Source organism: Heliangelus exortis, chromosome 1, assembly GCF_036169615.1.
Source record: "Heliangelus exortis chromosome 1, bHelExo1.hap1, whole genome shotgun sequence".
NCBI lineage: Eukaryota > Metazoa > Chordata > Aves > Apodiformes > Trochilidae > Heliangelus > Heliangelus exortis.
The window spans coordinates 76,181,320-76,203,703 of record NC_092422.1 but is presented as its reverse complement, the minus strand read 5'-3'; the positions used below and the strand labels follow the sequence as shown (position 1 = coordinate 76,203,703).

Genomic DNA, 22,384 nt, shown 5'->3' with positions numbered 1-22,384 from the left:
TAGCTTTAAATACATCCTGAAATATAATAAAAAGTGCAAGAGTAGTTTAAATTTAAATACAGTGTTTATCTTATTAGCTAACAGATTGCTCAACAAGATGTAAACTACACATATGCATAAAAGCTTATACCATGATCTGCAGTGCCATGCTATGCTTAAGTGTCAAAGTTTGGCATTTAACTTGCAATTCATGCTATATTTCTTTGGTTTTCACCCCTGCTATTAAGTGGAAGAGCACCTGCTTCAGCTTGTAGTCACGGGGCGCTTCATCTCTTTACAGGAAACAAGAATTTGGTACTGGGGCTCTGTGCTTTTGATGCAGATGCAGAAATCCCATTAATATTACCAGGAAAGCTAAGGACACAGGGGAGAACACACCACATTTAAATTACTGTACAGTTCTGCAGTCTCTTACATTATTGGCAGGCACCAATATTTCCAACAAAACAGCCCATAAGAAAGCCTGGGATTGAGTGTTGTCTTCTGTTTGTTACCAACAGTGCCTGTAACACAGGGCTATCGTAGCTAAGCAAGATTCATACTGTTACAGTCACATTTATTTCCACATTCAAGTTCCTTTTATTAGAAGTATAATACTGCACTTTATATCACAAATGTATAAAAATATGGCAGATAGTGTCATAACAATACTTTTCTTTTAAATGAGTATATTTAAAAAACAGACAGTTATTTTCCGTTTGTATATATATTTATATATAGAATAAAATACTCCTGATGCAATATATAAATGTTACTGTTAGTCTTTTATAGAAACTACTGTGGCTGTTGCACTGCTTCACAATGTTTCAAACAGCTCAAAATAACTTTACATTATAACATAAAAGATATGATTATAACAGTACGATATTAGGTCATCATAAATAAATATTACAAATCCTATCAAATATGGAAGTTTAAAAAACAAATTTAAGACATACAATTTAACTTTAAACCCTTAACGGGGATACACTTTTATCACATAAACCCCACTGTTTTAACTAGGCAGCAAAAAAACGTAGTAAGGGCGTAGGTCTAGACACGAATGTTTTCACCCTTAAAAGTGCCAACACATACCAGAAGTCTCCCAGCTTTCAGACAGAGATGTGCACTAAGCTGGAATGTAAAGAAGAGGAAAAAACAATTCATTCTCCTCCCTGACCCACACCCTCTGCCTGAGGGGCACCCACTGACATTTCTGATGTGGGGTCACCCAGGAGTCACCTCTGTCCTCTGCATCATCCCTGACTCTCGCTGTGGTGCCAATCAGCACAGCTCCACACCTACGTATTGCACACCTCCATAAAGCTCAATATGCAGTCTTACCAACACCACCATCATCACCACCACCACCACCACTCCCCTGCGCCGATCTCCGCCGGATCCCGCCTGGGCTCCCCAGCGCCATTACAAGGCCGTCTCCTTCAGGTCATTCAGATTGGGCATTCGGGCCCGGTTGGCCCGGTTGTAGGTGTGCCCGTTCTGTCCGCTCTTGGCAGGCAGCTGCTCCGAGTAGGGGGGCCCATCGCTGGCACTCCGGTTCACCGGGGAGACGTGCCAGGTGGGTTCCAGCGGGCTGGGGATCTGCAGGGACGCGCGGCCCTTCGGCTGAGGCTCTGCCCTCACGTTGCCGCCGCCCCCGCCGCCGCCACCAGAGCTTTGGCTCATGGGGTGAATCCGCACTTCAGAGAAAGCAGCTTTGGCTGGCTGGCTTGGCAAGGGCTGGAAGCGAGGCTCCGCAGGGACAGGGTGATTGGAAGAGGAGAGGTGTAAGAGCTTTCGGAGAGATTTTAATGGCTGGCTCTGAAAGACACGGGGAAAAGCACCTGACCTCCTGTTCTCCAGCGTATCGGATTCCCCTCTACCAAACCTGACACAACCTAAACTCAACATCTTGGCCTTCACAGCTTTTCTTCCCTTTTAATTTGTATTCATCTGGAATATTTCATTCCACACAACTGAGAAAATGTCTTCTCATTGTGATTCCATCTATTAGCTACCCCAAAAGATGGACCCTTTTCTACATCTGAAGAAAAAATAATAGTTCTCACCAATTATTTTAACCTTCTTTCCCACGAAAACAAAGGCATAGACAACTGCATTAGCTGTTTATCTGTCACTACTCCTGCTACTAATTTTAGAAACAGCCACATTTTATGAAGCACAGATATCCGAAATGCATTTGGTGAACATCAATTAGGGGCTGGAGAGAGTCTGGAGATTTCTGCACTGAAATAAAGGCTGGCAGAACTCAGAAGCTGGGTATTTTGTTTGCCATCAGATGAGTGACAAACTGTTCTAATCCCTCACAGCTTCCCTAACTGGTGAGCATATTGAAAGAAAATGGGAGACATGGGGTTACTGAAATGGGCAGCAAGAGCCTGGGGAAGCCTGAGCACACAAGGGAGGCAGTACGAAAACAGCCTCATTAAATTCTACAGCTCATAGAATAACTTCCTTCTTCAAACACTAGAATGAACCCTCTTCTTCAGCTTTCACAGTTGTAACAGCAACAGAGCATGGCACTGAAACTTCTTCCCAAATCCTGCCCCTCCAGCTGGTTTTAGAACTGGAGAAAATAAAGCTGCATTAGGGTAGTGCTATGCTCCAATGACACAGCCTGCTTAAACCACAGTCTGTGCCAGCTGGGGCAAAGCTGCATGGTAAGGTGGTCAGGATGCTTTGATGACCCAATCAAGCATCCAACTGTGCCAAGTAGCAGGGTGGCTTCAGGATGCACCATTCTTTGCAGAGCTAACTTTTTTTTTTCTACAGCCCAGTATAGCTACCACAGACATGCACTGCAACACTGCTTGCCTCTGATGCAAAAACATTACCAAAATTTTGAAAGGCTCAGAGACTGATGCAGGGACATTTAGTCTCTCTTCTTTGTCATTCATGTCTAGATTTTCAAAGATTTATGCAGGACTGCAGGCACCTGATTTTTCACATTCAACAGGAGGGGAATGAGGTGGTTGGGAAACAGTGTCAAATGCAATTTTTCTATTCACCGGAGAAAAAGCTGACAAGGTACCTCACTGATGTTATAATACAGGGAACTGATAATGCCACTTACATGAGGCTGTATTTCTGTCATCTTCTCAGGATGCCAATCTTTCTGCCTACTGCTCTGGTGATTAGTAGAATGAATGGCTTTCTGTAATGCCAACAGATCCTGACCATCACTGCTAGGCACCTGCAACAAAATATTAAAAACTGGTTTCCTAATATATTCTGAGGAACAGCTGTAAATTATTTCCCCCAGTTAATCACAGAATGCAAGTGAAGCCCATTACTGCAATAGAATTGCAATGACCTTTCAATGCTTTTCCCCATAGTAAGAGCAAGTGGCTGTGAATATCATGCATATTTGATATATATATACCCTTAACCCTTAAATCATTCGCATGCTGTTAGTGTTATTTGCTGTAAGAGAGAGCAGTTAAACAAGGCCTCAAAAATCAATAAAATAAATTATTGAGCCTCATCTTCACTTAAAAAGCATTCCGTATTACAGTTAAGACCGTGGATCAGTTCTATAAATTTGTTCCTGAGTGAAGCAGACCAAAATCTCACTAAACAGATGGCTGGCTCATTTTGCCATCACAAAATCAAGAGCATCCTCCTCCACAAATATCCCAAAAAATTAAGAAATTCCCCACTCTTCCAAAACAAACTGAAAATCCAACAAAATATATGGCAGAAGGATAAATTAAAACATATGAGTTTGATCTCATTTCAAGATTTAGAAGCAAAAAAGGACAGCTAAAATTCAACCTATTTGTAATCTGTCACGGTTTAACACTGGCCTGGCAATTAAACCGAGTAACAAATGCAAACAATTTTTTATCAGGAACAATCAGGACAAACAAAAATACAGAAGAGACATGAGCTAATATTTATTTTTCAGCTAATGTGCTGTTAATATTTATTTAATTTATAAAGGCACAGTTGGATTTTAAAAAATCTATTTCCAATATTACTTTAAAACAGACCAGGTTAATTTTTTTCCTGATTAAAACAGAATGAGACAGTTTACTGTTAAACATACACAATTTCACAACTGTTTTTCTCCTTTAGTCTTTGTCCCAGGGTTCATTCTCTCTGGAATTATATAAGTAACATTTTCAGTACATCAAATAATAATAAAAAAAAATTTAGCCAAAACCTATTTCAACTGCCAATTTTACTTAAATTTATCGAACTGGCCCAAGGTGCTTAACTGGCATGAAGAGAATGAGATCCCATGAAAATACAACACATGCTGCTGTAGTCAGTAAAACAAGTTTACTGGAGCTTTTTACAGTGGTACTATACTTAAAAATTAATACCATGGGTAGAGTGACTACAGGAAGCTTTTTCAAAGAAGAGCTATGCTTTAAATTATTCTTTGAATTAAAAAGAGGGAAGAGGGATTTCTTGATGCTTGGATTCTCCCCGCTGGTTGAGTCTGTCTGCAATATAAGATACAAAAGCTAAATGCATAGTATTTTGATCAACGAGATCTGTCCTTAATATAGTCCTTTTCTTTTTCTTTTTTAATTCTGACTATAAATGGTATCAATCCTATAATTTGCTTTGGGAAAATACAATAGTTATTGAATGAAAAAAAGCATATGGAACAAAAGCAAGAAACTCAATGAATAAAAAGCATGTAAAAAGAGATCAGTAAGCCTATTCTTATATCCATGTTCCTTAGGAATGCAGTGTTTCAAAACCTTTCAGAAACAGCTGGTAGGTCCTGTTGACTTTATTGAGCTTTGGATCAAATCCTATAATTCTGGCAACCATTTGCTACTTACAATAATGACCAGAAGCAGTATGACATTTCTTATTTTTATATAAATAAAGTATCAAAAATACACTAATAGAAATTGGTTTCAGAATGAGCAGCTGATAGCTACCTCTTGAAGAAATAAAGTATTCTATTTTTAATTTGTAAAAAGAGCTAGGGCTTCAAGATGAATTATTTCAGTTCTGACAAAAATACACCCTTAACAACTTCATGTGTAAGTGCAAGGGCAATGGCTGTTTTATTTTAATTTCTGTAATACAATCAAAGAGAATACCAAAGGTTCAAAAACCAAAAACAGAACTATCAAGAATTAAAATTATTAATGGGACTATTAATCACCTGTTCAGGTAAGCGTTGTAATACAATATGACTGAAGAGAACAATGGGTGAAGTGCAAAAAGTGAGGGTTTTCAAACGACTATCTCAGCTTTTAGGTTCCATAATGAAAGACAGAGCCATTACTTAGCATAGCTTGTTTAGGAACTTTATGGTCAGAAAAATTTCCTGTTTCAAGTTCAGTAAATTAAAAAGCAATCAAAGCATTGCTAGGAGAAATGCTCACCTGCAACTGTTTTTTCCAAAGCAGATAGTTTCTTCAGACCCATAACTTGCAATATGGACCAAAATTTGCAAAACTCGGGCTTCTCTGAAGGTAGTGCCTATTGAGTCTGTGCACAACCCTCGTGGATATCAAATTGTTTGGTGGCAGATGACAGAAAAACCTTTTGCTACACTACTAAAATACTCCAAACAGGATGAAAACGAGAATGGGTAAGAATAGCTCTGCAAAGAAATATTGCTAGGAATTCCCATAGCAGGCAATGACAATTACTATCCCATGAGGAGCTGCACCTGAAGTCTGGAGAGAATGATTAGTGTGAACAGCTCTGCAGGAGAAAGTGTAAGGAATTGGGATCTGATTCTGAGAATGACATTATTAAGGAGAGGTCTCCAATCCATTTTCAGGTATCTTGTATGACTCTCATGATGATCATCAGCAAAATGAGACTTGCCAAAGGTCTGAAAAAATAGTAGCTAACTATGATGTGCTTCTCTGTGATGATCCTGAGTCTAGTTTGTTATTCACTCCAGAAAGCCTGTGTCAAAGTAAATAAGGGGAATTTCACACTTCCAGGACTCTCTAAGAATTACAAGCCTCAGAAAAAAACTTGGCTAGTTATAAACTATTTGTCAGACTTTTAGCAGAAAACATTATTCACGTACTTGAAGAACTAATATTACAGTGCTGATAACAGTTTTTACCACTGAAGTCAAACTTGGTGCTGAACTAAAGGTAATAACTGAATATAATAATAACTGAAGGTAATTTTTATTTGTGCTGGAAAAACCTCATGAACATCCCAATGTTTATTAGGTAGATATCCCCAACTAAGAGACAATGAAGAACAATGAAGTTCTGAATGAGACACTTGTACACATCAATGGGTACAGTGTCTCCTGACACTGTCCTGTTAAACAGCTCTAAGTAAAAATGAGAAGAGGTTTTTCAGTCTCTGGCTGGGTCCAAAGATCAAGCTGATGCCAGCAAATTTCTAGCTGAGGACGCAAGAGTTTATCACTGTCTCATTTCATAAATTTATTAATCTTCCTGTGAGATACAAGCTCTAGATAGCTAACACATTTTTCCCTTACGTAAACCTCTCTCTACACCCTCCTCCTCTATCCTTCTCCTTAAAACAGAGAAGAAACAAGTATGGATTATGTATATGGTATCAAATAATCCCAGAGTTGTAAAGTAGGTATTTTGTTCAGTTGTTTAATGTAAATGATTGCATTTGAATGGGCTATAGGCATATGAATGAACAAGCTCAGAAGGAGGAGTAGATATCACAGCTCTAAAACTCACTCAGGATTTTTGAGTGCTAGTTAGTAGACACATGCACATGTCCCATACTGTTCTAGGAGACTTAAAAAAAAAAAAAATCCCCAATCCCCTCCCAGATCACTCCTCCCTCCCAATTTTCAACATATCAGCCCTCCAGCAACACCCAGAGTCATGCCACCCAAACTCTTATGACAGCAGGTATTTTATTTACTCTGCTTTGCTTTGTGGCACCATTAAGTTCTTCTGAAGCCAACTGAACTACAAGGAATAAGTGGGATTTATTCTATCCTGAAAATCTTCAGAACTGTAACTGCAGTTACACTTACAGAAACACTGCAACTTGATTTTGAGTGGCATCAAGTTCTTAACAAAACCAAACCTACAATGTGGGAATTAAAACAAGGTCCTCTGAAAAGCAGGGCATGGACTGCTGCTGGAGATGATGATCCCTCTGCTAGATAAAACACAGTTGGATTTTCAAATTCCAGATCAGGTGTGGAATTTATCCTCTTATTTGTATACTAAGAGCATCTGACACAGCATCAATTCAAATAAAAAATTACTGTTACTAACAGGTTAACAGTAAAGTCTCACTTTAGTGAAAAGCCCATCTTCAAAAAAAAATGAAATGTCAGGTAGAACTTTTACTATCCAGATCTCATTACTCAATAAAATGAAATGTAACCACGAAGTACACAGAAAAGAACAGGTAACAAATAAGGACAAATATTTATAAATAAAACAAGTTTTCATGTAAAATTTAGTAACATACAGCTACACTAATTAAAAAAACACTGAAATATTCAGAAGTTCTGCTCCTGTCGGCACACTTGAAAACTGCAAGATGACACTTTTACCAATCATATTTTAACATAAATTATCTGCAGTTTTCAATTTCATAAAACAAGTTTTTTATAAACGAAATCTAAATACTGTTTCAAGAACTGTCACCTGAGTAAAAGGTGAGATTATGTTTAGGTTATTTCAGCTATTAGGGAGATTTTCATTATAAAGCTTTGGGAAATAGTAATATAACACTTCTCTTTGATAAAAGAAAGCTATTTCTCTCTCCCAAAAACTGGAGGAAAATCTAATAATGTATAAAAGGCACTGAAGGCTGAAACCAAACAACAAGAACCACAGTCCTTTCCCCCAACTAAACATGTAATGTTAAGAATGGTTAAGACACATCACCCTCATTCTTGCTACAGGGTGCAGTAAGAGGATGGAGGCTGTTATCAAGACACTGCCATAAAAAGAACGGAAAGAATTCTCATTTTTAACAGTCTGATCTCCTCCTAATAGGTACCTGAAATTACTCAAGCTCTGGGGACACACAGTAATGCATTTGTTATTCTTGGAATGGTATCACCATGACCTGCAAAACAATTTGCTGCAACAGTCAGCTTAAAAACTTTTATCAAAACTGGGTCTCAAAGGCTCTGAATGAAAACAAAGATGCACACAAGCAGTAGAAGGAATGTATGGAAAGGCAGATAAATAAACCCTAAACAGGGGAAGATTCTGACTTTCATATAGTGAAGAGAGAAAAGAACAAATAGATACATGCAGATGTGATGACAAATAATAAAATACAACACAAGAATTTAGCATATTAAAATGGTATACTTAAAAACTGATAGATGTATTTTTTTTTAGAAATTCTGTATACTTACGGTTTGAGGTTTCTTCTTTTTCTTTTTTATTGCCCTGAAAAAACCTTGCTTTTCTTTCTCCTTGAGCTGTTCTGAGTGACTGTTAAGGTTTTCAGGACTTTTCCTAAACATGAAATAGGTTATTGTAAGAGAGATTTTATTTTGATAGTATATAGATTCTGTGTAATCAGGAAAACTTGTTTCAAAGAATTCAAATTATTGATTAAAGCAAAAAAAAAAAAAAAAAAAAAAAAAAAAAAAAAAAAAATCTTAATATTCTAGTATTCAATGGCTCAAGGGTTACTATGTAAATACCTGGTAGTAGTCTTATTAAATGGGATAGGAGGATACAGAGTTAAGGTAAAATGTTTAAGCTCAGACCAGTGAATAGTTATAGTTATTTAGGGAAAGAAAAAGCATGCATGTCTTCTTTGTTGTTGTTTTGGGGGGATTTTTTAAATTTTGTTTTTAAGCCAGAATTTAATATTCAAGCCAAAATATCACAAACAAGGTCTTTTAGAAAAACGAAAAAACCTATCTGAGAGAACATACAAATGGTGATACAGTATAAAAGCACAAGTCCAGTTTATCCACTGCTTGCTGGAGAGCCAGGAGTTGCCAGAGAGGACCAATTTCAATCCAACTTCCTGACCTTTGCTGACATGGATCCAAATTTAGCACTGGGAACCTGGGGATCTACTGTTGTCCATTTCAGCTTAAAAACTTCAGTTAGTTTGTTATATGAGATAGTGCTGGCAAAAATGACCCCAAAGTGGAAGAGGTGACTTGCCTGAAGTCTGAATTTCTACCTTTTACCCAGCCTGAAGAGCTGAATCAACTACAGCTGATAAATAACATTACTTTAGGGTTAGGCAGTAAAATGTGTATGTAAAGTATTGAAAAGGGGTAAAAAAGATTGCTTACATAGGACTTTTGTGAGTCATAACTGAATGCAGTTCTTGTGCCCTTTAGAACAATTTGAAAATCGGAAATGATTCAAGGAAGTGTCACAGAAAGCATTTCAGAGATAGAAAGAATGGTCTACATTAAAAGAACTGGAGATTTCAGTCTCTTCAGTATGTTAAAAAACAGCCAAACTCGTGCAAACATTTAGTGTCCGTGACTGTGGAAATCAAGTACTTATCCAGGAATAAATTACAGGGTACTAGGAGGGTCTTTAAAGTAAAGGGCAAAGACAAAACAAGAAAAAAGAAGGTGGGCAGTGAAGCCAGAGAAGTCATATTAGAAATAAGGCTCTGTTTTTAACAATGGAAATCATTAACAGCCAAAAAAACTCCTTCATCAAATAAGTGGATTTTCAATTTTTGGCATTTCAAATCAGGACCATGGGCTCTTCTTGAAGACACATGTAAGTCAGGTATGTTACTGGGCCTGGATCCCTCAGAATGGATGACAGTAAATGGCAAGTGACATACAAAAAATCATACTTGATTATTTAAAAGTCCTTTTTCAGTCTTAAGCTGTACAAAACCAAATATGAAATTATTCCATTGTCTTGATGAAAAAAGTAAAGCAAAGCCACAGTTTTAAGGGCTCTGGATGACAAATAAGAGAAGCTTTTCTTGGAGTAACTGCAATGTAGCAACACTTTGCTGTCTGCTATAGTTATCTTTGGCTTCTAATTCTGGCTTTAAATGCTATGCTATCAGCTGGTGATTCAGCTGCTACTACATGCCAAACTAAAATTTTTTTCACAGCAAATGTGAAACACATAATTGGGGTAGGAATCACTCTTTATTGATGAGTATCTTCACCCTGATAAGTAGCTTCATCAGTTCCTCAATTTCTACACAAAACCCACCTCAATATTGAAACACTACAGGGTTGTAAGTAGAACTGCATGCAGTGTTCAAATGCTGTAATAAAGTGCAATTGCTGAGTAAGAGAACGGGTTTAGAAGATAGATTTATAAGCAGAGAGAATGATGGAAATTGTCTTAATTTAGATTTTTGGAACTTACATCTAGATCCTGGAAACACATTCATGTGCACAACAACATAGATTTAATGTGAAAATTACTATGCTATAGAATAAAATCTCTAGTTGGTTACAATTATTGATTTATAACACCTATTTATAATATACTAGATTGCTAAGCATTCCTGTATTCTGACACATCCCTGTCTTTCCCCAAAGGAACCACTGTGCATTCCATACCTCTGCAAACAAACCCCAAACCACAGCCCCAGTACAAATTACCATCCCAAATACAGTTTTGCCTGCTGAGGAACCACTGCCAAATCATAAGAAGTCCCTGCGTAGCTACTCTTCATTGTGCTTAAATTTTTTTTCAGTGTCTAGCTACAGCTTTTCTGTTCCAAAGTCTATTCCAGAATGGAGGTGCTGTGTTCTTAATGGTGAACTTGACCTTTGGAATAATGCTTGGGATACGCTTTGCCAGACTTTTAGGCAGAGATTCACTCATGTGTAAATTCTTTTTTTCAGTCCACTGAACCTGGATGGGAAAACTGCTCCCTACAGCAGATGAGCTGGTGCAGAACTCAACTTCTCTCCTCTCTGCTCATCCTCTCTGTCTGGTCAATCTAGTCATAAAGAGGAGGAACATAAGGGGCTGAGAACTCTGCTCATTTTCAATTGCTGCTTAACCAAAAAACAGTGGTTTTAACCCTACTGGCTTTATGTCATTACCTCTTGTGACTCATATTGCAGTTACAGTTGTCTGAAAAAGCATTGACCTTGAAAAGCAACTGCTTCAAAACACATGCTCATTATGTGAAGAGGGTGAACATATATAGCATTATGGCAGGAAGCATCAACACCAGGATTTTGTACTCAGTAAAAATAGAGCAGAACATTTTAATCGATGCTATGGAACACTGGGATATTTTAGGAATCCCAAAAGATTATTTTCAGACAATGGACAGTACAGGGAAAAAATAGGATTATCAGGAAAAAAAAAAATCAGAATGGTATAGTTACTCAACACTGAACTCTTACAATATAACTGCAAGTGTCTTGGTCTTTTGCATAAAGCTTCAGCTCTTGGAAGCAGATACACCAGAATCTGTTACACCATGTGTCTCTTTTACAAGCAAGTAAGGCTGGCCCCAGAGAAGAGCCCCCCGTCAGAGAGCTCATCCTCAAGCAGAATCCAAAGGCAAAACCTGCTGCTGTTTGTTATTTTATCTTTGTGTGCTTAAAACAATGTTAATCCCATTGGTTATTCTGGCTTTAGACATCTGGAAAAGGCAGAGGTATAAAGAGAAGTCCTGTGATTATCATTAGCATTTATTGCCCCTGGAGAGGAAAGGTTTCCAGCTTCCTATAAGTACAATGAAGCGTAGCAGCAAACATGCACAGGGCAAGCAAGCTGATGTGCTTTAAGATTAACTGAAAGGAATAAATATGAAGCATGCTGCATTCATGCTGCCACAGGTAAGATTCCTAGTGCAGACAGCTCTTTCTGGAAGGCAGTATGCCATGCTTGTTTCAATTCTTTTTTAGCAGCTCTAATCTCAGCAGGCAGCCTGGCTTTGAATGCCTCTTTAACTGCCAATATACCACCCCTGCTTGCTGAGCTGCCCACAACTACATCAGTAAGGATTTTGGTCTAATGGAACAGTTACTGAGATGTCTTAGGTTTTCTTTGGAGGATAAATGAACAAACACTATTTGTCCCAGTCAGCTTTTGGTTTTGCTTAAAGTAAAACCATTGGCAGTTATAGAGTTACCATAAATGTAGGCCAGAAAACACCAGAAACTAGCAAAGCACCTGAAATAGATGGTTTACTTCAGGTTAGACTCTCAATCCCACTACCTGAAGTTCATAGTAAAATTTCTTGGTCTAAAAGCTGGCATTGAAAGCTTTAGAAGTCTGAGATCAAATCTGAACTTTGTTTACAAGCAGCAAATATTTATTTTTTCATGTGGAAAAGGAGGATTTATTAACTGGGATAAACCCCAGATCTAGCACCTTATGTGCAAAAATATCACCCAGAAGCCATTAAATACACTAGATCACCTGAACATGGCATCCCTAAAACAAATAAGTATACATATATGTATAAATATACACACACGTTTTACACTGCCCACTCTGTATAATTCACCATTACTAACCATAACAATTTGGAAGTGGTCAGTTTTGTAAATTTAAAAAGCATAGACCTTGGTAGGCTTATTTTTTGGAGAGAATGTTGATCACTACAAATTCTGGGAAGCTTCCCTGCAAATAATGTTAGACTGCATTATCTTATTTTTGAGTACAAACGAAAAAAAAACCAGTGATGACCAGGGAAGGGTAGAGGCACTCACTGGTCACTAATAGAGACTGGTAGGGAGGCTCAGATGTTGCCAAAAAGATCAATACAGCAAACCTGTTGGTAACAGTGCATATGCAAGAGTCTTGTGCAAGAAATGTCAAAGGGAAAGCTGTACCATTCGAAGATGAACACCCTCAAGATATCCTGAGTAGATTCCTAAAGCTCCAGCAAGTGTAACACAGAAGGGTAATTTTTAAGCTTGAAATATACAAATTTGTAATTTCCTGGTGTTTTTTATAAATTGAAGAATTCTGTAAATGAACTGGAAAGTATTTACAATGGAGCAACAGTTCTACTGCAGACACAGCTGAAAACACTTTGAAGTAGCTTGCTGGGATATTGGCAATCTTCTAGCTTCAGCAACATTAACTTATAGCCAGATGTGTCATGTTTACAAAATACTGCATTATTTTGAAGTCTTGAAAATTAATGGTAGATAGAAGATCATACTCTTAGGTGTGTCAGTAATCTTTTTTTGTTGTACTTTCCTTCAATGACAGTTTGTATGTGTTTATATATATATTACAAACATATAAAGTAAAACTGGATATTATGAATCCTTTTTTGTTATTTTTTTCAGGAAGGTATGATAAATGCTAGAGAAGCTATGACTAGCTATTTGGCATAGAATGAATGCATTTTAATGGAGATAAAAGGTCTAAAAACCAAAGCTTTTAAGAAGCTGAGAGATATCTTGTAAGCAACCAGTGCAAACACTTCCAACATGATGTAAGATAAAATATTGCATGTTGGAGTTTATTCCAAAGATATATTTAAAACTATGGTGATGGTAAAAGATAACTCAGTCCAACAGGTAAAGCATCTTGCCTTTACCTACTGATTTTGCCCAGCACAAGAGAAAGCTTGTACAAATAAAAGAAAATAAAACACTTATTCTTGTATCAAAAAGAAAAAATTGAGCAAGTTCAAGGCCATTTACAGGAAATGTTCTGGCAAAGGAAAGATTTTCCAGAAGGATGAAAAATTTGCCTTTTTGCAAATCAAGTTGTCTAAAGTTCAGAAGTGATCTAGTAATTTAAGAGTAAAACCTGATGACAAAAGTCAAGTTTATAACATCTTTATTTTTAAAGAGGCAGGACAGTAGGGACAGAGTGAAGAAATGCACACAAAGACAAGGGAACATCCGTGACAATTCAGCCCAGCAAACATTCACAAAATCTTTGACAGAAGAAAGGCAACACAGAGCAATAGTATGAGAGAAGCAGTATTTTACAGTAGTGGCAAGTCCAGGTGGAATACATGTTGCTCATAATTGGAGGTGAATTGTCACGTACCAGTTACGTATGTCAGTCAAATATCAAATATTTACTTCATCATAAAATTGATGTAAGCAGAATCACATTCCATTAGAGCTTTCAACATTTTCATAACCGTTTACATGAATTCTATACAGAAAATCAAGTAGAGGAACACACACTCTACATCACTCAGGAATCTGATTAAGCCGCAGTTATGGCACAGAACAATTTTGCAACAACATCAGACCATTGCCAGGACAACTTGCACAAAGTTAACATGTAGAGCTGGGCAGGAAACATTTCAGGAAAATAGGGAGTAGGAAAAGCAATGAGAAAGAGAAATGCATGCCAAAATAGCAGTAACTTGGTGTTGTGAGCACTGCCATTCCTCCCATTTCATAAGAAGAAATGCTTTTTCTTCTGTGGGTTCTTCTCTCAAAGGAGCTGTTCCACTTTGTGAAAATATCTGAGTACATTAACTGGTGCAAGGACTTACATTTAGCTGCCTCAGATTTAATGAAGGGCTTTATTCACCAGGCCATATTCAGCATCTCTGTGGTCCTTTCACTATTTCAACAATATGAAATAGCTTCAAGAGAAGATATTGAGGGAAACAGAGAATAGGCTCCAAATAACCTCTAACTTATGGTACAGGACATTCACTTGTTAGATGTAAGATCTTGGCCCAAGCCTCTGGTTTAAATAATGAAGAACAAGGACCCTGCACTCAAGTTCCTCAAATTCCAAAAAATAATTCTGACCCCAGAATATCTGTTGTGTAGAGTGTTTGTAGAGTGTAACTCTACTTTAACTGGCAATTCCATCTTGGTGCTGAATAATCTTTCCAATAAAAGGTTTGTGGATATCAGTCTGTTCCTTTGAAGTTTTAGTTTTGATTATTTGGCATTTTAAGCAAAAAACCACTTAGTCAAAAAGTTCCTAACCAGCTCTAATAACATGCTATTTTTTCAGTTCAGTTAAAATAACATTACATGTCTCTTTGCAGCGACCACATAATAAAAGGCTATATATTGCCAAATTATATATAAAGCAAAACAACATTCCAGTTGGTTTATATTATATGCAAGATAGAAAGATTCAGATATGAAGAACAACAAAATATGCTAAAGGGTTCAACAGTAGGAATAAATACCTTCTTCAGCCACATAATCACAACATAAGTACCACCTTTTTACATAAATGACTGGATTCCTCAGCTAAATTCCACAAAATGGATGTAGGAGGAGCCACTGAAGGGCAGGAAGCAGACTTCTAGAGAATCAGAGCAGGTGACAAAGGTTCTGGAGTAAACATCTTCTATTACTGACATGGGTATACAATCTGAACAGACGCTGAAACACACCAGTTGTTTCCCTTCCCCACCCCCTCCGCCCTCTTCTTTTTTAAAACAGATAATTCACAGTTTGTTCATATTAAAACACATTAGGTCAGTCAACAAACCAGTGAAACAATTCTTTAGAAAGCATTATTTTATCACACTTCAGAGAGCAGTGTTTCAAAAAGTAGTATGAAGCACAGCTGAATGCACACAGTCCATTCCTCCCACCAATCCTTCGAAGCTCCATTTGCTTATTTTTATTCAGTGTGCTATATTGTGACTGAATAAAGTAGAGGATTAAGAGTATTTCAGAGCTGAACAGCTCTCAGAGCAACAAAATTAAGATATTCCCTTCTAAGTCCTGCAAAGCTACGCATATGCTGTAATTCTATTAGCATAATTATACTTAATTGTTCTATGTTATATAATGGAGCCATGTGATGCTTTTAATCTTTTAAAATCAATATACACCATGAAGCTGTTGCTTAGTCCATTTTTCCATAGAATGTACTCATTTCCTTCTGTGGTGTGTAAGCAAAAAGAGCAGCAGTCCCCATTGTAGGGTGAGTATTATATTCTTCACTAACACAGTTCTACCTTATATACGGAAACATGCATTTTGATATTTTTTTCATTTGTTTGACAAGTCATGCTTCTGGAATCCACAGATGAAGCTATGGTCTTGCTATCTGTACTACATGCACACAAGCACTTTGTATTGTATTCAATGGAAGATGAATAGTGGAAAAAAAATCTGGAAAGATTGGGCAAAAGTATTTAAAAATTAATGCATTCTGTGTGATGGTGTAATGATGTATTTCTTATTGCTTAAAAGGGGACAGCAAACATGCAACACAATGCCAGTATAGTCAGAGGGAGTAACTAAGCAAGCACAGACAATTGCAAAATTGAAATAAAAGGGGATTTCCCCCCCCCTCCTGTTCAAAATCCCTTTTTTCCTGCCATTTTCTACACATCTGTGTAAATAACAACTCACCAGGTGTCAAAGGTGGTTTGCCTCTTTGAGTGGTTTGCCACCGTGCTGCTGTCTGCTGGTAACACAGAGGCTCTGTTTGACACACTGTTCTCTATGTATGTGCTCTCTGGACGCGGAGATGGAACTGGACAGGGAAACAGCAAACAATGTATACTGAGCACAGCCAAAAATGACAGCTTCCAGTTCTCTGCTTCCTCTCTATCTCTTTCACAGAAAAGTGTAAGTGAAGACACAGCTGAGCTTCCTGTATGACTGAAAAATGCATACTTTTTTATAGTCTGGAAAGCTGCTATTTTGTGATATTTGCAAGGTGATGTTAGCTGTGAAATGACATCATCAGAACTTGGGTAAGTTGTTATTAGATTTGAGAACATTTCTATCTGTAGGAAGCCACAAGTGCAACTGATGTTTAAAACCAGGAAACAGAATAAAAGGTTAGATTACTATTATTGAAGACACAAAATACTACATTTTGTCTTCTATTAGACCTTAAACAAAAGTATGAAAAAAAATCACTTGGTATTTTATGTAACTAAGAGGTTATTCATTAAAAATGCAAGGATCAAAATCAGGTATTACAGGTTTTTCAAAAAGCCAAGAGAGGTTTTGAAGAGAGGTTATATATACCTAAAGCATAAATTTATTAAAATTATGCATATCATCAGAAATGCTTGCAATGGATTAAAAACTGATCAGACACTAGTTGCAGCATTGTACTACACTATTTATAAAAACTGACCATATAAGTTTTTGTTAAATCTGTAGGACAAAAGTACACAATAACCTTTGTATTAAACATGTACTTAAGAATTGCATAAGTATGAATTTACTTTTCTCATTGTAACTTTTTCTTTCCATAGCATTTTGCATATGCTGTTATCTATGTATTATTTAAATATAGTATCATTTTCCAATGCAATAATTAAGTATGTGAAATAAAATATATTTTTTTCACAGACATACCTTGTTTCACACTTCCTCCTTAAGGCAGAAGCCTCCAGTTCATAGTAAGTTTATAATATAATGCAACCCCAGACCTACAGTTTCCTTAGCACATGATTTATGGAAAGTCATTCTTGGAACTTGTGTTTCACTATGTTTGAAAAAGAAGGATAAGCCGCAACTAATTTTAGGAGTGTTTTAAGGATTAATAAAAGCAATTCAGGATGGAGGATTCTTAAGGATTCTCTTTTGCATGTGTTACTAAACCTTACACTCAAAAGTACTCCTCAGAACAATACAAGATTTAATACTGCTCAAGGGTTTTAATTCTGCAATGAGACACTTGCAAGGACTGGCAGATTTCAACATGTCCAAATCAGGTCATCAGCCAACTGATCAACCTGAAAAGGATAAGAGGGAGATTTGTGACTCTAATTAAGGTTATTAGGTGACTCATAATCGAATTTTAGCTGATTGGGACTTCTTAAGGTTCAGGGGAGCCCCACAAGCCTCCTAATGCTTGCAGGACAGTAATGATCTTATCATTCTTGTATTTTTTGAAAGGATTACCTAGGTTTAGCCATGAGGCAGCTGCTCAGAAATCACCATCTTTTGCATACCATAATAGAACAATATCTCCCTCTGTGTAGATGCACATATATACATACATACATCTATATACACATACCCAGCCCTGTCTTATTATTTTTTTTAACTGGGATTATGTGCACACTTTTTCTTGTAGGAAACCCTGATCTTTAGTAAGTCTGAATAACATAAATTAATATACTTTTCATGCAATGAAAAACTAGCATTACAATTCCATGCACCCCAGTATTGGAAACAGATCAGCAAGCATGTCAATCTGTTAATGGTAAACTGGTGTTTAGATATAACAGTAAGAATTTAAAATAAAAATTAATAACATTAATGAATTGTTTACTCTGGTAATATTTTATTTTGTCCAACTCCCCAGTCTCTGAAAGCGGGATAACAATTCTTTTTCCAATAAATTTTAGTTTTTCATGTTATTCTCTCTATTTCCACTACTTAATTTGTATTCTGTTTTAAAATTCTAGTTTAATTTTGAAAGATCCACCATAAAATTACCTCTGTAAAAGCTGCCAACTCTTCTTGGAACAGGATCATTATACAGAATTCTATTTTCCTTAGTAGATGCTCCATCTTCTGTGTGTGGATCATGATATGCTCCACCCTAAACAAATGAAAAATTGACTATTTAAAATGAAAGACTATAAACTGATTTGCAGTTTTTTAACAAGAAGTAACCCCAAAATTAACCACACACAATTTTCCCGTTATGTTGCTAATAGCTGCCAATATCAAATAACAGACTATGTAATAAATAATTATTTGGTTTTGCTGCTTGCTTCATTTTTGCAAAATAGCATGAATACAGTTTTGTCTCTAAGTTGTAATTCTAAAGACTTGAGCATGATTCAGACCCTCATATTTTTGAAGTAAATGCAATGCAGCTGTAATACTTCTGGATGTTAAATTAATTTCTGATGAAATCTGCTCACTCTGCTATTAGCAAATTATAAAAAGCAAATAGGAAATAGACATCATTTGCGATAAATGCAACAGCAAAGTGCTCTTATACAGTAGTATCTAGAGGTACCAATAGCCACAAAATCTATTGTATGCAAAATAAAAGGTAGTCCTTGAACTATGAAATCTATAACCTTGATGTTTAAGTCATACAGGATAGCAAAACCAGCATCATTACCTCAATTAGTTCTATTTTTCTGAATATCGTTTCTGGGAGGTACTTCAAGCAAAAGCTTAAGTACAGCCTTAAAAACATCCATATGCATACAAATTGCCACCAAATATCTCCACTGTTAAATGAAGCAGATGCTGCAATTTTTCCCCCAGTACAGACTGAAGGTGTCCCTGACCATGCAGTGAGGTTGGATTTAAAAGCATTAATCAAAAGCTTAAATTCAAAAACACTGACCATGAGATGAAGGCAAATTCTTTACAAACGATTAGGCATTCCAAAGCAAACCAAAATGAACAAAACCATAAGCATTAAGATATGCATTAATTTTCTAACCACAATAAAAATTTGTCAACAAATAGTAAAAAGATAATTATCTAATAAAACCAATATGAAATAAAATTTGAATTACTTATCGTATTCACATCTACTACACAATGCAGAAAGACCCTAATGCCCTGAAGAATACACGGTAGCATGAGATTTTATTATTAAAAACTCAAATGCTGGTGTTATTGCCCTTCTACAGTAACATCCAGAAAAAAAAGTAACATTTGACTAAAATGAGAACAGAAAAGAATGACTACAAAAAGAAAGAAAAAGGTTTTGAAATGGAGCTGCTATAACCCCTTCTAAATAGCACTTGTCTTTTGCTTGTCTTTGTTGCATTTTTTTTTAGTTACACTGTATTTTTTCTGTTTAGATGCAATCTTTTCTCCTGTGTGAATACACATTAAAGTGAATGGAGAAGATGTACCAAATATGAAAAATGAATTATGCCTTTTTCCCCCCTGCTGGACTTCAAGAGACAACCACTACCTGAAAATTCTCTTCTACAGTGAAATTTTTCTATAGACCACTCTCAGGTCTGCTACACATTTCTTACATAAACCAAGTAGGCAGAGTTTTCTTGGTCTCTCACACTAAGGCATAATTTTTAGATCTTAAATAGTATTTGCAGCTCTTTAACTTCCTTCACTTTGTCAGCAATTCTGAACTAGATGTTCTCTCCTGAGAAGTCTTTTTATTACAGATGTACTCACAGAGAAACAAACACTCATTTTATGTACTTCTCTCTGCACCATTTTGCTCTAATTTAGATCAATTGCATAGCAATTTACAGACGTGGGGACAAATGCAGTTATCGCTACACACTTGATATCTAAATCATCAGACAACTCAGAAGTGTTGTGTAAGGAATATAAATCAACACCATTCCTAGTCTTTCCTCTACTCATTAAATAAGATTCACAGTAAACCAAAACAAGGTATCTATGACAGTAACCACTGTATAGAGTCAATGCACCAACCTAAAATCTCTGAAGTATCCCTAATGTTTATCCCACTAATCAGGGGAAATATTGCAAGTTTTGATATTCCTCTAGTGAATTATGGCATTTCATAAATAATGCCCCACCATACGTGAATGAAAAACTCACTTCAAAAATTAACATTAGCATTCAAATAAGAAAGACATACAAGAAAAGCTAAATGAAAACACAAATGAGAAGGTGAAACAAAACAATATGATAAAATGTCAATAGAGAATGTAACCAAAAACTAGGAAATACTAGAGAAACTTGGAAAAATTGTCTCTTCTGAGAAAACAACAATGCAACAATCATTGCCTTACTGCAAGACAAATAGACAACTGCAGCAAACAAGCAGAAGAGAGACGGCAGGACACTGCCCCTACATGAAATAAAAAGAGGAAGGTAAGCCTTCCGCAATAGGCAATATGTTGAACTGACCCTATTAGTATCTTCTGTACAGTCTTCTCGTGATGAGCCAACAGATCTTGTGAGTGACTTATGCTGCACCTGTGGAGATAACAGTTGCAGGCTGTTTGCTCTGGCTGCCATCCCTTGCCCTATGCTTAAGCCACCCTCTGAGCCCTTTGACCTCACTCTGTCCCGGCTCACATACATAGAGTGTCTATGAGGGCGTTGCTGTGAAGAAAAAGGACTGGTATAACCTAGACCATAGGAAAAAGATTCGTGTGGAGCAGATAGAGAGTGGGAATGGCTTCCATCCATGTGATCTGGCAGTTTTAACTCCTCCATTGTTTTGGAGTGTCTTGTCGATGCTCTTCGGGTATCCAGGGTACCCTCGCTGCGGTTATTCCTCCCAGATGGGCTGAGCAAAGTTCTGTTATCACCGTGCCGCGGAGCGGTGGGACTGGTAGGAGAGTTCAAGTCCATACAGCTGGATGGGAAATACCTACTGCTGTTTGGTTCTGCAGCTTGGGCCCTGACCTCAGCGAGGTTGCCTACGGATTTCGAGTCTGTCAGAACCCCATGGCTCTTTGACTTTGTCCGATAGGAAGGACTCCGAGAAGACTGTGGGATGGTATCGATGTAGCTGTGGCGACTGTGCTTATCGCCGGGCTGCAGGGTCCCAGTTTTGGTTTGAGGAGTTTCCAAAAACGAGTGCCGGTTCTGCTGAGATCTGGTGTTAGACTTCAAGTACTTCGTACCCGGGCCATCGGAACTTTTTGGGTCCACATTAAAATCAAATTCTGTTTTTGCCTTTGTTTCCTTTGGGCTGAGAAGGTGTGGCATGTTATTGTTGGCTAGATCCTTGTTGCCAGATCCAGGTGTGTTGCTTGGTTTTTTTGCATGCATTGGGCTAGGTGCAGGTCCGGGAAGATTTCCATTTAAAAAGCTTTCATTTGCAGGAAGACCCTCTTCTCTTGGCCCACCAACCCCTAGGGTCTGTATATCCTTGCTGTTTGATCTGTGGTGTGACTGCAAAGCAGAACTTTTGCTGGCTTGATTTCTACATTAAAATGCATAAAGAAGCATTAATATACCACATTATATATATACAATACATATATTAATAACTTCAACAAAAGCACGCTCATTTCAGAAGGGAGTTGCCATTTAAAACCACAAAACCTATAATGGCAGTAAGATCAAATACTGCCAACTAGGCATCAGAAGCTCTACTAAAATTACAGATTTGCAAGTGTTAGTACATTGTTGTTTCTTTCCTAGTGGAAAGAACTTAGCTTCATCCTAATGGATAAACTTAGCTCTGGTTAATGGATATTGCTGACAAAAAAAAAGTAAAATCCAATCACAGAAATTCCAACAGATATTTTACACATCTATTCATGTGAGTGAGTAATACATGTGCATATCAATAATGTAAGCACTACATTACTAAAATTAGCTGTGCATCCATAAAGAAAAATTTGAAATACACCTGGCATATCAAAGCAAAGGCAGAACAGGAAAGTATGTCAGCGCTATCAAAAAAAATGATGTAATCAAAGCTCCAGGCTAACTAATGTACGTTTGATTTGGAGGGGGAGGGCTGGAAGATGATATTGTGTTGGTAAAGACATCCAGATGGAGTGAGCCTGAGCTCAGCCACAGCAAGCTCTGTAACCCCAAACCAGGTCTACCACAGGAACCACAACTTTTGTTGAGCTTGTCACTGTCCCAGTTCCCAGCACATCACTCCCAAAGCTGCACCCAAGACAGATTGGGTTCAGAGCT

General features: G+C 37.1%; 1 protein-coding gene across 10 annotated transcripts in view; it reads right to left on the bottom strand.

Annotated features, from left to right (window-relative positions):
* Window positions 1-555: 555 nt before the first annotated feature.
* CDKL5 (cyclin dependent kinase like 5) overlaps window positions 556-22,384 on the bottom strand; it is a 124,541-nt gene continuing 102,712 nt past the window's right edge. For 5 of the 10 annotated variants that reach the window (XM_071749093.1, XM_071749101.1, XM_071749083.1 and 2 more), the window contains 7 exons: window positions 20,630-21,656; window positions 18,245-18,350; window positions 16,193-16,316; window positions 8,315-8,417; window positions 4,329-4,451; window positions 3,074-3,193; window positions 556-1,800 (listed from right to left, as the gene is read on the bottom strand). In XM_071749093.1, the coding sequence (XP_071605194.1) occupies window positions 1,405-1,800; window positions 3,074-3,193; window positions 4,329-4,451; window positions 8,315-8,417; window positions 16,193-16,316; window positions 18,245-18,350; window positions 20,630-21,656 (1,999 nt within the window). In that variant the 3' untranslated portion in view covers window positions 556-1,404. Of the gene's footprint in view, window positions 1,801-3,073; window positions 3,194-4,328; window positions 4,452-5,724; window positions 5,890-7,344; window positions 8,017-8,314; window positions 8,418-16,192; window positions 16,317-18,244; window positions 18,351-20,629; window positions 21,657-22,384 lie in introns of those variants that run through there. The other 5 variants (XM_071749125.1, XM_071749116.1, XM_071749109.1 and 2 more) reach the window with 3 other exon arrangements.